Below are 16,152 nucleotides of genomic sequence, written 5' to 3'. Positions count from 1 at the left end.
TGTCAAGCAACCTGCTCTGCTTCCCCTGAGAAAGATAATGGTAGAATCCCAAACAATGAAAAGCCTTTAGATTTTTAGGTCTGTGAGTTACACATTTTAACACTGCATGCCTAAAGTACTTATTTAAAAACCATAATCAGTTACAGTATCATAAGTTGGTCCAAATCAAACATCACAATCAACCAGGCACAGCTATTCCCAAGCCCTTCAGACACCTGGGCTCTGTGGTGTACCCAACTGGGTGTTAATGCTTGCCTGGGACACAAACAGCATTCAGCAACTCTTGTTCTTTTACTGGAAAGGTTTATCCCACTGCCTTTTTGAGGAATACATGTCACCTGAACTATGCTGGAAGCCATTTATAATATCACACAAATAGACAGCTTTGCCCTGGAAATTCTCTGCCTGTCTAAACTGTGAGTTATTATTGACCTGAAAATTTCACATCTCCTTTTGCAGCCTCTCACAGCAGAGGTGTAAGGGCTGCTAAGCCCCATCCCACCCAACAGGATTCTCTGGATATCCACGTGGGTTCTGCTCATCTTGCAGCTTTTGGCTCCAGAAGGCAACCTGGGTAACAATAAAAAACCCAACCAACCCAACCCCTTCTGGTCCTCTCCAAGTCACCATCCAATCAAAGAGCAAAGCCCTAATTAATGAACTCACTCATCCTTCCATGCCTTAACCTCAAGACTAGTAGTTAATTTTGCATTTACATGCACAAAGTTGTTTTCACAAAAATCGTAAGTTAACCCCAATCCTAGAAAAACCATTCCCGTTTTTCCAAGGCTGGTTACTGCTCAAACGTCAAAGCTTTCAAGGACATGAGGGACACTTCAGGGTGCGGTGGAGTTCGACTCTGCCTCAATGATCTTTAATGACTGTTCTACAAAATTTACAACTGTCATGTTACACAGTCTGCAGATGTGAAATTCGGGAGTTTTGAAAATATCAGAAGACTTAACAATGCAATAATTTGGCATGAAATCAACTTTCAGACTAAAAGGCTGGAGCTGGTAATTTGGCCAGTAGTGAAAGTCTTTAAGAAGTAAAAACTCAAAGAACTAAGAGCAGCATGCGAGCACCAGGATCCTTAGTTTTAGCCCAGGAACCAGCTCCTGTGTGTCTCAAAGCACTACTACCTATATCCATGACCTGCTTCAATGGCTTTTACAATAGTTCTCAGCCAGTTTTGAAACCAAAGAAGTAGTCTGGACAAAAAGACAAACTGCCCACATTTTATTTCTAAATATCAAGATTGCATACAAATGTAATATCTCATGGCTGTGAGGTAGATACAGAATACCAACTCAAATGTCATGCTGTTACACAATTTCAATTTTTGCTTTACATCATCAACTACAGATTTTCAGTTCTGGTGGAGGGCAGCTTGCAAAACACTAATGTATGTTTTTAAATCATTTTAATCCAGACACAACCTTGGTAGTCTAAAGCCAAATAGTCTATCACTGAGTTAATTCCTAACTTTACACTGTGTCGTTTGATCATACTAATTTTTTTTTTTTACTTACTCTGGAGTTACCTAATAAATAAATTCAAGGAGTTTTTTTTTTTTAAGCATTTACAGAATTTGCCTTATCTTTAACAGGTATCAAACACGTAGAACCAGCCTATGAGTACCTGAAAGAAAGTACAAGAGCTCTAATTTATACTCTCAAACGCAGTGTGGAACTTGGTTAGCTAAAAATAATAAAGAAACAACCTAAAAAAAACCAGAAGAAAGACCCACAAGGCCTCTTCCCCATTAGACTGTAGGGGCATTTCTACGTTAAACTATTACTCACCCTAGCAACCTCTGTTTGAGGTGCGCTCGTTAAGAGTCCCTGGACTTTGAGGCCGTGTCCGTCGCCGCGGTTCAGCTCCCCGGGAGCAGCGGGGCCCCGGAGGGCTCGGCCGGGCGGGGAAACCCCGGGGGAGGTGACGGGAGAGACGGGGGGTCGGCGGCTGCTGCCTCGCCACCTTCCCACCAACACGTGTTCCCGACATAAACTTCCGGGTTGGGCCAGAATCGGCTGCGTAATCCTGTCCCATGCGCGACTTTTTGTTTCCAGACCTTCACCTCTTTAAAGATCCCTTCAACAGCACCGCGATCCCGGGGAAGGGCGGGAGGGCTCCGTCTCACGGCGGCTTTCGGAGCCGCTCCGGCACCATAAATCAAACACCCCCATCCCCCCCCCCGCCTCGTCTCTCCATTTCAAACCTCAACAATCACCAGCCGCGGAAAGAGCGCACAAAGGCGCGGGCCGGCCCGGGGGGCTCTGCCCGCGCAGGGATGCGGCGGGGGGGCGGCCAAACCCACCGCCGCGCCCGCCCCCGTTACAGAAGCGCTTCCCAGAAGCGGGGGGCCCCGACGCCCGCCCCCGCACGCCCCCAGGCACGAAGTTCGCGGGACACCCGGGGCCCCGCCGGGGCGGCGGCGGCGCCTCCCCCGCCCGCCGCGCCGCCCCCAGCCCACCGGGACCCTCGCGGGGGCGGCCGCAGAGTCTTCCGGGGCTGAGGCACCGAGGAAGACGCAGAGCCGCTCCCAGCACGGCGGGTCACCCCCGGACACCCCCACGCCGCCGCCGCGGGCCCCGGTCAGGAGCTGAGGGGAGGAAACCCCCGGGGTGGCCCCGCAGCACGGGGAGGGGCCCAAGGTGGCCAAAGAGGCACGGCGCCTGGGAAAGGACAGCCTGGGACTCACTCTCTGTCGCGCTCGATCCTCCCGCGGGCTCGTGGAAGTCTCCGCCGCCGGCCCCGCCGCCCGCCGCTTTCTAACTCACGGCCGCCATCTTTGCCCTCCCTCCCCTCACAGGGGAGGGGGGGCCGGGGGCCGCCCGCACCACGTGACCCGGGCCGCGCCTCCCTCCCCCCGCCGCGCCGCGCGCGTTCCCCTCCCACGTGACACCGCCGGCCACCGCCCGCCACTGGCGCGCGCTCGGCACCACGTGACCCCCCCCGCCCCGCGGGCTGCCCGGTCACGTGGCCGCCGCCGCCGCCGTCTCGCGCCCACCCCCCCCCCCCCTCCCACCGCCGCCGCCGGGCCCTGGCGCGCGCTTCCCGCTCGCCCCCCCGTCACGTGACATGCCGCGCCTCGGTCTTTCCCTGCCCTCAGCAACGGGAAGGCAGCGAGTTCCCCGTTCCCTCCCCCCAAAAAAAACCCGGCGTATCCACCGTCCTTCAAATAAGCGACGTCCCCGCGGGCGGACCCCGCCCCAGGGCGGCGGCTGCAGTCGAGCCTTGGCGATCCGGGCCCGGTTCCCGGTGGGGTGGGGGGAGGGGAAGGCGGAGGCGAACGGCTGCGAGCTGTCACGTGACCGATGCTCCCCAAGATGGCGGCTGCCGGCGAGAACGCGGCAGAGCGGCGGAGCTCTCGCGAGATCTCCCGTTTCTCGCTGCATCACGGGGAGGGGGTGACCCGGGGCGCGCGCGCGCGCGCGCTGGGGTGTGGGGGGGAGGAGGCGCCGTGCGCGCGCCTCCGCCTGAGGTGGCGGTGGCGGGAGCGGCCCCGCAGCGGCGGGACCGGGCCGGGCGCGGGGCTCGGGCCCTGGGGGCTGCCGGCGTGAGGGGAAACCGTGTTATCTCAGCTTATCCCCGCTCGGGTAAATGCGTCTCACTTCAGGCGGCCCCCTGGTCCCGTTCCATCCCGCCGCGGCTGGCGGCTCCGCGCACCCCGTTCCCGCACCCTGAGGACACCGCCGCCTCCGCCCCCTCACAGCGCCGCGACTCTGCGGTGTTCCTTCACAGGGGCTCCCTGGACTCCCCCAGGAGAACGCGGGGGGACATCCCTGCTGCCCACCCTGGGAATGCCGCACCCGTGGGGATGTGCTGGCAGATGAGTTTTCCCTTGCAAATATTTTACAAGCTGCTAATGTGAAACTTCCTGGTGCAAAGAGTGAGTGAAAATCTGGAGACCACTCATGATAGTTTCACGTTTGGAGACATCTTTTTAGCGCTGGAGGCCCTCAGACTGAGAAGACTTGTTAAAAACGAGACAATCTTCCAATAAAATGCTTTCGCAGTTGTGTAAGAACATGAAAATTTGTAAGAACTTTCACACTTAGAATTGAGCCGGACACAGATGAAATGTGAGCAATCATGAAATTCCTTCAAATGTTCAGTGCTACTCATTCACTCGTGCAAGTTTGCTTATTTTATCATTAGACAAATTTAACAGGGATTAATATAACCAATAAAGGATTAGACAGATTAAGGCTAAACTATTTAAAGACAAAGCAACGTTAATTAAACTGATTTAAGTAATTCAGATTAATCAGTGATGCTTCAGATGGAGAAAAAGACAACACAAGTGTGGCCAGAGACGAGAAGAACAATTTCAATGGCAGCTTTTATCTTAATTATTGCCCTCTGCACACTTCAGATGAAGGCATGATGAAGTACAGCTCACACGTGCTGAACCGAACATTAAATGTCAGCAGCTCTGTACAATTGTGACAAGAAAGTGAGGGTTTTGATGTCTTGCATTTAAAAGAGAGTTACCTGTCAGCGTTTGTGATCATCCTCGACTGGAATAGGTGAGTAATCCCACTGGTGGAAATGCTGCTTTCCATTGGCGTGGAATTAGCACACGCAGATTTGTCTGCAGGACTCTGTTTCCATAGAATTTTGCATGTAATTCACGGTCTCACTGCACTCTCTAGTCAGAGGGTTTTGGGGTTGTTTTAATCATCGGTAGATACAATTCTGAATGTAATTATATTTTATACTTATGAAATGCAGTTAGCACCTACTGGCATTTTACTGTGTGACTTTATAAAATGATGTTGCCTAATGTAATACACAGCAGTTACCCTCAGGGATTGTTTTTACTTGATTTCTAGTGGCTGAAGCACAAATTGTAGGGATTTCATCTTGTGAACGAGAAATGTGTGTAGATGCTATACATTTATTTAATTGCAAATATGACAGGTGCTGTGTGAGAACTTGCTCTCAGGTGGGAATATTTAACAAGCATCTTGTTGGTATATTGGAGAGAAAATGAAACAATGAATTCAAAGATAAAAATTTTTTTTTAACTGGGTGAAGTATTCATCTAGACCGAAGAGATTTACCTTGAAGATTTTCTTTCCTTTCTGAGCAAATCAACGCCTCGCTCGTTCTTCCTTCCCTTCCCCCACAAAACAATTTCACATTTCCGCAGTAAAACGTGGTGCTCCCGGGAGCTGCTCATGCGGCACTACGGGAGAGAATATTTAGGTCACTGGGTTTTAGCGCTGGTTCCAGCGGGAGTCGCGCTGCTCCCTCTGGATTACGGGAGTCGGCAGCGCTCTCTCTCCCATGTGCTGCTCTGTGTCCTGAGTCACGCTGACGGGCGGCTCCAGCCACACTCTTTTTGGATTGTAGCCTTTAACATTTCAACTTCTCCTCGGCTCTGGCTTTTGGTCACAGCCAGCTGAGGGGTAAAGCCAACATGTCTTGCTAACTCACAGTGTGATCCCACCGCGCCGGTAGCAGCGGCCAGTTGAAGATGACGTTGTTTTCTTTGTTGCTCTGGGAAAGAGAATTCCTTGGCTTCCTTTGCCCTCTACTGGTGGCCCGCACGGCTTCGATGCCAACTCGGTTGCTTTGTTTAATATGCATATATAAAATAATTATTTAAAATATACAACCCCGAACAGCTGAGCAAAACCACAATGAGGGTGTTTCCAGAGCTTTCCCACGACACTAGGAAGAGTGTTCCCAATTACTGCAAGAAGAAAATCATCTTAGTAATTTATGAAGATTTTTTTTTTCCAGTTGCATCGGAGCTGTGTGATAAGTACAGTGCGAACTAGGGTGGAAAAATCAGAGCAGTGTCTGCTCTGGTGCTTTTGTGGAGAGCTTGGAGTACCTGCCTTGATGGAAGAACCCCATGGACATGGGTGTTCATGGACATAGATGTTCATGGACGTGATGTCCAGAGGATGTCAGCTGGCTGCAGCTTTGAGTTTACAGGAAAACACCCAGTGCGTTTTGGTTGCTTCTCTGTAAAATTCATGTGCCTGGTGATCAAAGACCATGACATAACAAATGACAGTGCCCATGCAGAGCTGGGTTTGTTCTGTCTTTTCCCAAAGTGCCTGAATGCAAGGCTGCCACAAAAAGAGGAGCGGGTGGACTGAAACCCTGTGCTGCCTTCTCAAACTGCTCTGCAGTCACACGGAATTCCTGTCCTGTGAGCCCCCAACTGCTCTGGGACAGCTTGGAAAGGACAAGGCCCCTTCTGGGCAGTTTTTGCTTAGGATGAGGAGGGTTTTTTGTTTCTTAAGGGAAAAGATGTTTTTCAGCTGTATCACCACCCCGAACTGGCTGTTTACATCACGGTGGGAATGCCCAAGAGACAAGCAGCAGCCTGTGGCTGCAGATAAGCCTTGGGTGGGAAGCCACCCCTGTGGCCATAGCTCAAGTGCCACCGCCCCACGTCCTGAGCACACACAGGTAGCCCTTGCTGCAGAAGGGCTAACACAGATAAGAAGAAACAAGAGTCATGCACTGTTGCTCAATATAAGTGTTCTACTTATCATGGGGCACCAAGGCAGTCCTGTGTGGCGATTTCTTCACTTCCATGATGGCATCCACTTGGCATCCATTCAGATCCCCTGACATGTGTGCACTCTTGCCTCACTGCTGGGTTACTCTTTGCCATTATACTTTCCTGATTTCAAAGTGTATATACTAGTCCTGTTGGCAGCTTCTGACCAGGGAATAGATGCTGAAGACTGTTCCAGCTCTCCTGGTGATAATGACGGTTCTGTTGATGTCCCATCATGTGCTTTTACCATATTTTAGCTGCTCTCGTTATGGAATGGGGATTTAAACGAGGTCTTTGATGCTTTAGCACAATGCTTGAGTACTACCTGCTCTCCAGGCAAGCTTGAAAGATGGAACTAATAGACTTAAATTTCAACGAGGGAGATCTAAACTAAACATTGCGTAAAGCAGCCTAATAATTTCGCAGAGCAGAGCTTTACAATCCCGCCAGGATTAGGGGTCCCTCGAATCCCCGCTGCGAGGGAAGTGCAGGAGGGAGGAGGCGTTGGCGGGACGGCGTTGGGAGGTGCCGGTGCACCGGCAGAGCGGACAGGGCGGGGGTGCCACCCACGCACCCACCCCCGGAGGGTCCCGCTCCCGCGCGCTCCGACCCACGTGGCGCAGCCCTGCCGCGGGCGAGACGTTCCCTGCCGGGCCGCCAATCAGAGCGCTGCTTGCCCTCAGCACGGGCCAATCAGCGCCCAGCGAGCACACATTTAAACCGTGTTCCCGGGAGCCGCAGTCACCGCGGTGTGACAGGGAGAGGGCGGGTTATGGCCCCGTGCGCCAATCAGATGCCTGAGAGTGATGATGGGCAGGCAGTTAAACCAATGAGATTGCCAAGGGTAGCGCGGCGTCTCCCTGCGGAGCGGTTGGCGGCGGTGGGGACTCCGCGGGGACAGTCGGGGCCGCCCGGCGCGGGGGCTCCGGGGCGCGGGGCCGCCGCCGCCGCCATGGCCGGAGGTGCGTGGGCGGAGCGGAGACGAGCGGAGCGGGGCCGAGGTGCGGCGGGGCCGGCGGGGCTGGGCCCGCGCGGCGCGGGGCATCTCCGCGGCGCAAAAGCTCCTCCCGGGAGGTGCGGGGAGCCGGGGCCGGCGGGACTCCTCCCCCGCGCGGTGTGCGCAGCTCGCCGGGAAGGGGCTGGGCCGCCGCGGCTCGCCCTGCCGCATCCAGCCCTTTAAACATGGCGCAGGCCGCGGCGGCCGGGCGATGACCGCGGGCGGCGGCGCCGGACATGGCTCAGGTGCCGATCTTCCCCCGTTGTTCCTAGGGAAGAACATGCCCAAGACCAGGGCGGGTGGCGTGGAGAAGGCAAGCCCCGAGAGCGCCGAGAGGAAGGGCCCCGGCCGCCCCCGGGCCGGCGGGGTAAGCAGTGCCCGGGCCTGGGCGGGCGGAGCGGGGAGGGCGGCTCCCGGGGGTCTGCTGTGCCCTCCGCTCCCCCCGGTGCGGGTGAGCCGGCGTGCCGGCTGCCCCGGCGAGCCGCGGGGCCCGGGGCTGCGGGGGCCCCTCAAATCATTCAGAAACCGGTTAACTTTAACTACCGTCGGACTCTTTCCGTGTTTCCCTGTGCCCTACCGCAGACAGGCCCCAGGCTCGGCATTCCCTCCGTGCCAACGTCCCCGTCCTGTAGTTCTGTCAGAGGCAGCTGGTCGGAGGCTGCTTGTCTCTTTGCATTTAGCTCTCAGCGGAAAAAATTGTGGCTATTGTATCAAGTCCCGGAGCCCCTCAGCAGCCTTTCGTGTGTTTTGCTGTGCTGAGAAAGTCTCTGCTCTCCGGGGTCTCAAGCCTGGCACAGACAAAGACGTGGCAGCGGCGTCTCGGTTGCGCCAAGAGCGCAGCAGGCAGGGAGCTGGGAATGAGGGGAGGAAGCTATGCTGGAAAAATAGTTGTTCGTTTCCTGTTCATGGTGTGTTCAAAGCCTGAAGGCTCAGCTGGCAGGTGGACTGCGGTTCACTGCTTTGGGCTTTCTCCCAAAATGCCCATATTTATATTTCTCACTAAATCTTGAGGACTTTGAAGCTCAGCGTTTGTTGCTTGAAATTGTTGAAACGGAGTGTTTTCATAGTATTTCATGCTTTGAAGCCCTGGTTTTTTAATAAGCAAATGTTGCCTTTCACAGGCGTTTCAGAAATATTAGAGATCAGGGAGTGTCCATGTGATTAGTTTTTCTCAAGCTGTTCTATCGTAATCTCAATCTAAAGTTTATTTATGGGCTAAGATTTGAGCCTTTAACTGGTCTGATTTTGTGTGAATTATATACATAGGAAGTTTGTATTCTTGGTTATGTTAATTATTAAAGGTATCCTATCTGTTCTATTGTGTACTTTGTTTACTTTTTCAGTGTCTCTGTGACTAGGTATACTGAGGTATTTGTTTAGTCAGCTATATTTGAGCTATCTTTTTTTTTTAACTACTGGGACCCTTTGTTCCTTACTTTTCTGAAAAAAATGGATGCATATTTTTGTCGTTTTAACTGGCTTGCAGTGTCTGAAACTTGCTTTCGGTTGAGTCAAACTATAGCCAAGAAAAACTTACTCTGGCCAAGTTGCATCTGTTTGTCCAGACATTGATATTTCACTGTTGAAATCCGTGTGCCCAACATACACTGCACAGGCAAACGTAGCCAGGTGGCAGGAGACTGTAAAAGCAAAGGTGACAGGACTCCACTAATCTTTGCTAAATTTGACACTGCTCACTGTTGGCATCTTGGAGCCTGAGCCAGCGAACAAACCCCAGGCTCTGTGGTGTCTGGCCATGCCAGAGGGTTTTGCCATTTTCCTGACTGGGCTTTGTGCAGGCTCTTTAATGGGCTTTTTTTGCCATGAACAACTTTTACACTTTATTTTTGTATCATATAGTGGATAAAATGATAGCACTGTTTATCTCTCATGCTTTGCTGAGAGGTGTCACTCAAGGTAGGCTGTAAAACTGATTCCTGTCTTCTATGCTGCTCAGTTGAGCATATAATTTACTGTGGCAACATTTGACACCTCCTGAGAGTAGCTGGGTAGCTCATACCTCTTAGGCTATGAGAGCTCTGTACTGGGCCTGGGCAATTTTTGCTGCATTATTCATATTTTTTTTGGCTCGTGCTCTTTGAGGCCGCCTTCCTCCCAAGGAGCTCAGGCTTGGGGTTTTTTTTTTAGCACCAAAGTTCATCCTGTGAAGCACAAGGGTGGAGGCTATGACTACCCCATCCTGCCACATTTTATGTGAAAGCTCCCTCGGACTGAGAGTCTGCATTAGTAAAGTTCTCAAAGTGCTCAGCACTGTTATTTTTTCACTTAGAAATCACAACCTCAGTGAGGGTGATGCTTAAAACAGTGTAATTTGCATCAGCAGTCAGCTGTCAGCCCTGGTCACTGCAGACTGTTGTGGATGTCAGCTTGAGGTTCCCAGAATCTCTGTGCTGAACTGATCTTTGTGTGGGTCTGTTTTAGGAGAATGTGTTTATTGGTCAATCCAAAATCTACAGCTACCTGAATCCCAACAAAGCTCCTGGTGCTCGCCCCCCGCTTCAAGAAGAAAACTCTGTCATGTATCACGAGGTGAAATGTCAGGGCAAAACGCTAAAGGAAACCTACAGGAAAGGAGCTGGTAAGATTGAGCTTTGGATTGCATATCTTGTTAAATGTGCTCCCACTGCCCCCAGTTCTAAAATGTTCATGAAGAAATAAAAGCAGTGAGGAGGAGCCCAAATTGTGGCTGCTGAGTGCCAGGCTTCACGGGTGCTTCATTGTAGTGACTAGATGGGAATGTTCTGTACGTTTATGAAGGGGAAGAAGACCCATCTGGCTTGTGTTTAGAGATGCATTTAACAGCCTTGGTAATTTGTCCAAACACTTTGATGCAAACACTTCTAGCAAGCAGATATTTTAAGTCTCACTTTATGCAGGCAGTGTCAGGTTTTCTGGAAACTTGAGGCCTTTAGTTCCTAATTTGGCTCCCCAGTTTTGACAAGGAAGTGAAGATGGCCTTAGCTTGTCCCACTGCTGAGGCCTTGCAGCTGTGCTTCTTTTCTCCAGTGAGACTGAAACATCTGTCTCAGCAGATGGGACTGCTAAACCTGATGATTTACTCTACATAAAAATGTTATTCAGCTTTAAACCACGCTCACCTATCCCTGAGTCGGTTGTCTGAGGAGGAGGATGTGGTTGTATCGGGGTAGGATGCAAAAAACCAAGAAAATGTTGGTTGTGGGGAGTGTAGATTTCTTGTCAGTGCCAGCCCTTTAGCTCCCATGGATTTGGTCTGGGTGGCATTGGCCACTTGCTACCAACATCTACAGCTGCTGAGCCCAACAGTGCAGGGTTATTGCCATCCTTTTTCTCTCATTTGACAGAACTATAAACTACTGGAATTCATTTAAAGCACTCGGGTATAGTCGGCCCTAAGTTCAGAGCCTTACTTGATTTCCTTGTCGCCAGGAAAAAAGAATGGTGGCAAAACAGTTGAAGGTGCTGTAAAAACAGAAGACCAGAAGGATAAGGAAGGTGGGTGCAATCCTTCGGTGCCCTCCTCTGATCAAAACCAAGAAACTGTGGAAACCCAGAAGACTCCCCTGCCTGCAGACTGTGCTGAGGAGGCCAATGCAAAGCCAGCTCAGAAGAAGATGGTTAAAGCAAAACGAGGACCAAGGAAAAAGTAAGTGACTTGTGGGATTGTGAAAGGACAGCTCTTTGTTTTCTCAAAAATATCACATTTTAAAAACCCCAAAATTGCATTGAAGTATCTACTTTGCAGAGGACTTGTTTGTCCTGAAAGCAAGGTTAGTATGTTCTGTCACAAGTGAAATATTTGCTGGTCACCTATGGAAAAAAGAAATTAATGAGCCATTAAGACTTGCTTTCATGTGGATAAATGGGAATGTGTCTTGTCAGAAACAGAACAGTTGGAGGCTTCCTGGCTGAGCTGATACCCTTTCTTATGGTATCAGAGTAATGTGACCTAACATTAATGAATTCCTTGCCAAGCAGTTTTCGTGACCTAAATTTTCGAGTGCCTTCTGGCAAGGCACACAGGGGGCCTCAGACTTGTAATGTGACCTTCAGTTGATTTCCAATGACATCTCGCTTTTATTGTTCAAGAATTAGTACTGGAGTAATGGAAATAGTGTGGGGAGGAAAGGAGATGTAGCTGTGGCTTGAAGCTAAGAGTACTGATAGAAACCACTGATTTGTATTGAGCACCTTTCAACTTACCAAGCTGAAATAAAAATTTCTTGCACGTACCTTTGCTCTAGAGGTGTAACTTAACAAATAGTTTGAAATGTGTGTGTGTGTTCTCTTTTTCTTACCCCTTAGAACGCAAGGAAGAACACCAAACCGAAAAGTGACAGATTATTACCCAGTTAGAAGAAGTTCCAGGAAGAGCAAATCTGAATTGGAGGTAGTGCTTCTTGTGAAAATGACATTACTTATTATGTGTCTGGTTAGCTGAAGATTTGGGGAAGTATGTAACTGTCTGTAAATGATTTCCATTCCAAATGCAAATAATGTTGTGCACTTGAAGTAATGTTAAGAACATGCTTAAAATTTGGAAATGCTGGTCCAGTTTAGAACAGAATCTAGCTTAGCTATTTTGGGGGGCAGAAATCTGTCTTTCTGCCATTCAGTCTGCTGGAAATATGAGATGGTCTGGAACAATGAGTATCACTGGTTGGTAATTTCCTTCCAGCTCTAGAATAAGCTACAAACAATATTGTGGTTTTGTTTGTTCTTGTTTATTCTGCAGACTGAGGAAAGGAGGAAAATAGATGAGCTGATTACAAGTGGGAAAGAAGAAGGAATGAAGGTAACTATAATGCCAACCTAAGTAGCCATGTCCTGTTTATTATACAGTATCTTGATGTTAATCTGTTTAAACAGAGTAGCAGAACTCAGTCTTAGAACCCTGCAATTCTCTGATGAAAATTCAGGAAAACTGGAACACTGTCTTTCCTTTTGAATGAGCAATATTGGTCTCTGAAGAACGTGTACGTGCAGCCTCAGTCATAAATATTGAGGGGGCTTTAAGGTCTTTACAGAAATGTACTCCTAAGTTTTTTGATTGGAAGACTTTGTGTCCAACTACCCAGTAACTCAGGGTGTGTCCCAAACTCATCCTCCATTTCTTCCACAATGCCATGCATTGTGCTTCTGCAGTTTTGTCTGCAATACACACAAATTTCCTTTTGCAGCATTTTTTTAATGACAGATCATTTCCTAGTAATCACCGTATCTGCAATGATGTAAATCAGCTGGGAAATGAGAAAGTATTTCCTTTTCAACTCAACAGATTGATTACATCGATGGCAAAGGGAGAGGAGTAATTGCTACTAAACATTTTAATCGAGGAGAATTTGTGGTTGAGTATCATGGGGATCTCATCGAGATCACTGATGCCAAGAAACGAGAGGCTGTGTATGCTCAAGACCCATCCACAGGCTGCTACATGTACTATTTCCAGTACCTCAGCAAAACCTACTGGTAAGCTCAAGTTTCCATTGATAGAGGCTTTGAATACTGCTAATTCATTTCTTGTTTTCATGCAAATATTTTGATTTTAATGGAAACTCTGAATTATGAAATCTTTCAGAGCATGGTCCATGATCCATGGTCCAAGAGTAGCCTGGGCTATGAGGAATGGTAGGTGACTCAAAGCCCTGTTCTCTGAAGTACAGAACAAGATATGTGGAGAGTTGCATCTGCCTGGATGAGGCTTGTAGGTCTGCTGTGGTCTTCTGCCTAAATTTATCATCTTGTAAAATGAACTCCTTTATCTGAGTTGCGAGGAGTTGGTTTGAAAAGCAGGATGGACAAACTCCCTGGAAAAGAAACATTTCTTTCAGCTGTGACTGGGTGTCCTTGTTTCTCCAGTCTCTGACACCCACTTCAGTCCAAGCTTTATAATTTGTTTCACATCTGGACTCGCCTGTTCCTGGACAGAGGCAGCTCAAACAGTCCAAATGTTTCAGTTTCTGGCTTTTGTGCTAACTTAAAAATCTCAGAGTTGTTTCAGTTTCCCTGCCTTGCCATATTATGGCTGTCAGTGTAGTCATGGTTGTTCTGTAATGTAACATGATAATGTTCTGTTTCTCCTTAATTTTTCAAGCCTTGTGTGGTTTCCTCATTCTTGATCTGATTTGCACTTTGGGCTTTGTCCACAAACGTGCCCCTGTCCCAGGCCCAATCCCGTGTTCTGTTCTTGCTCTTTCAGTGTCGATGCTACAAAAGAAACGAATCGTCTGGGAAGGCTCATTAATCACAGCAAGTGTGGCAATTGTCAGACCAAGCTCCATGACATCGATGGTGTGCCTCATCTCATCCTCATAGCTTCCAGGGACATTAAGGCAGGTGAAGAACTCTTGTACGACTATGGAGACAGAAGCAAAGCTTCCATTGAAGCTCACCCATGGCTGAAACACTAATTCATCTTCCTTGTTTTGGGGTTTTTAATTTTTGGACTGAGTGTTTTACAAGGAGTCAGTGATTTTTTTTTCTTTTCCTGCCCTCACTCCCCTCAGCTTTTAGTGGACTGCTTATGGTCTTCCAAGCTCCTTAAAAACTGCCTTTTTGCTTTGCAGTATTCTGTATTATTACAGTTTTCCAGGCAGGCTTGAATAATTGATCTTAGATTGCCAAAACTTTTGTATCATAAAAGGAAAACCCTCCTTAAAATTTGAATGCTTCTGCATAGTGACCAGTGCCACTTGAGCAGTGAAAGACTTGCACAGAAACTTAATCACTGGGGTTGTGCTTCTGCTTTTGCAAGGATATCTCACGCTCCATTTTGGGGTGCTGAACTTGGCTTTATGACAGAAGTACTGCTGTACTCTGACTTGGTCATCCAGTGGCTTGACTGCCTGTCAGACTGCTTTTCACAGCCCACTGCTGACAGGCTTCTCTAAGATGGATGCTACTGTCATTCTCAAATAATTTGTGGTAGGAATCCAGTTTTTCCAGTATCATACATTCTGTTGGCAATGGACTCCAAATGCACTGGCACTGAGGGGGAAAAAAGGATGGTCAGATTGGCTGCTTTCTTTGGAGAAATGACTCCCAGCCAAATGAGGATGGATTTTGATAGACTGGGTTGATACTGATTACAGATGTGAAGATAGAACTTCACAATGAGAATCAATGTTTGACGTTTACTTATTTTCTAAACTTTGAGAAGGTACCTTTTTATAGTTGATGGCCGATTCTTGGAGTTGTCTCCCAGAGGATTTTAAAGAAGTAAAAGCTCTCTCCAAAAATTTTTATATTACCTTCTTATGCTAATTAGCCACATCAGAAGCTATTTATTTACTGTGAATGCTTGAAGTAGAGCATAGTGGTTCCAAAAATAGGAGTCATCTTCATATGCAGCTTCAAACTGTAGTGATGGAGTTCATGCAGTGAAGAAAGTAGATTCCGTATTGCCTGTCCTGTAGGTCTGTCCAGCACGGTCTGGTCCCACTGTCTCACATGGGAGTCGAGCGCTTGGCATCTCGTGGATGTTCGGAACGTTACTGTTGGAGAGCCAAATCTGGGATATAGGCAGGCAATACAATGCAGGTCCTTTATGTTAAAGATGAATTCTTACCAGTTGGAATTTTTGCCAAGGCAGGCTTGGCATGTGTGTAGATGAAAATGGCTGTGAGCCATCAGCCACGCTTGCTGCTGGAAGATGTCAGCAAGGGATCTGTGGCTCTGTTAATGTCTTCTATTCCTCATGTCTTGAAGGCCGCTGCTGTTCCAGCTGAATGCCCTCCAGACAATCTTGTGCTTGCCTATGTGATAGGTCAGATAGCAACAACATCCTGGTTGTGTGCTCCAGCAGCAAGAGAGGTGGCTTAGTGATGTATTTTTTAAATTAAAAACTTGAAGACAATGTCTCTGTAAAATAAAGAATATATTTATTATTGATGAAGTGGCTGCTATACTACCTGTCTCCATTGCAGTTCATGAGCATTTTGAAAGAAAGCTGTGAAAATCATTAGCTACTAAATGCTTTATATTATTTACTGCTTCACACAAGGCAAACTCATCAGAGCAAGCCTGGATATTTTCCCATTTCTGAAGAATTAACTGGAGACCTGTTACATTACATGTACTGAGTTTCAGGTAAGCCTCATTGGCCAACTTGTCTGAGTTGGCACTGACTTTTCTCTGGTCTCAGTAATGGAGACCTCAGCAATGTGTACAGTGTCCTGTTAAACTAGAGCACTTCCCTTAAGTCAGAATTGGAATAATTTTTTTTTTGTTTTATTTAAACATTTACTTTTTCTCTATCAGGTTGAATAGCTTAAAACCTCTGTACTCCAGCATCACTTTTGTAAACAAGAAAGGGAAAGATCTCCCTGTTTTACATAAAATGTCTTTTCTGAAAGCTTAACTGGTAATTGAGTAGCACTGCGTTGGAGGATGGAAATAAAGCTCATGTTGCACTGCATATGTATCCTTTACTTTTCTAGGAACACATATATGTAGAGACATCTATAGATCTATCTCAATATACTTCTCACAGGAACATGTCATTTGGATGTTTATCTCTGTGCCTCACAGGAAGGCTTCATCTTCTAACAAGGTGTCACAGGGAAAGATGCCTTTGGGTTGGGAGCTAAACTGCTTTTTTTAAAGACGATTGGAAAATACATCC

The 16,152-nt window shown here is 48.3% G+C and overlaps 2 protein-coding genes across 5 annotated transcripts in view; one reads left to right on the top strand and one right to left on the bottom strand.

The window, feature by feature from the left end:
- Positions 1-2,819, bottom strand: part of SBNO1 (strawberry notch homolog 1) — a 31,784-nt gene extending 28,965 nt beyond the window's left edge. The window contains exon 1 of one of the 2 annotated variants that reach the window (XM_039560906.1): positions 2,705-2,819. The gene's annotated coding sequence lies outside the window, so the exon portion shown is untranslated. Of the gene's footprint in view, positions 1-1,805; positions 2,343-2,704 lie in introns of those variants that run through there. The other variant, XM_010398395.4, reaches the window with a different exon arrangement.
- A 4,650-nt stretch (positions 2,820-7,469) lies between these two features.
- KMT5A (lysine methyltransferase 5A) lies at positions 7,470-15,945 on the top strand. 3 transcript variants are annotated; one of them, XM_039560734.1, is made up of 8 exons: positions 7,470-7,494; positions 7,802-7,896; positions 9,972-10,128; positions 10,959-11,175; positions 11,835-11,919; positions 12,265-12,324; positions 12,808-12,998; positions 13,729-15,945. In XM_039560734.1, the coding sequence occupies exons 1-8, from the start codon at positions 7,485-7,487 to the stop codon at positions 13,937-13,939; spliced, it is 1,026 nt and encodes a 341-aa protein (XP_039416668.1). In that variant the 5' UTR covers positions 7,470-7,484; the 3' UTR covers positions 13,940-15,945. The 3 variants fall into 3 exon arrangements, with proteins under 3 accessions (XP_039416668.1, XP_039416667.1, XP_039416670.1); XM_039560733.1 differs by having other exon boundaries at positions 7,470-7,533; XM_039560736.1 differs by lacking the exon at positions 7,470-7,494 and having other exon boundaries at positions 7,660-7,896.
- Positions 15,946-16,152: the final 207 nt, after the last annotated feature.

This window comes from Corvus cornix, chromosome 15, assembly GCF_000738735.6.
Source record: "Corvus cornix cornix isolate S_Up_H32 chromosome 15, ASM73873v5, whole genome shotgun sequence".
Taxonomy (NCBI): domain Eukaryota; kingdom Metazoa; phylum Chordata; class Aves; order Passeriformes; family Corvidae; genus Corvus; species Corvus cornix.
This window is presented reverse-complemented; position numbering and strand designations above follow the sequence as displayed.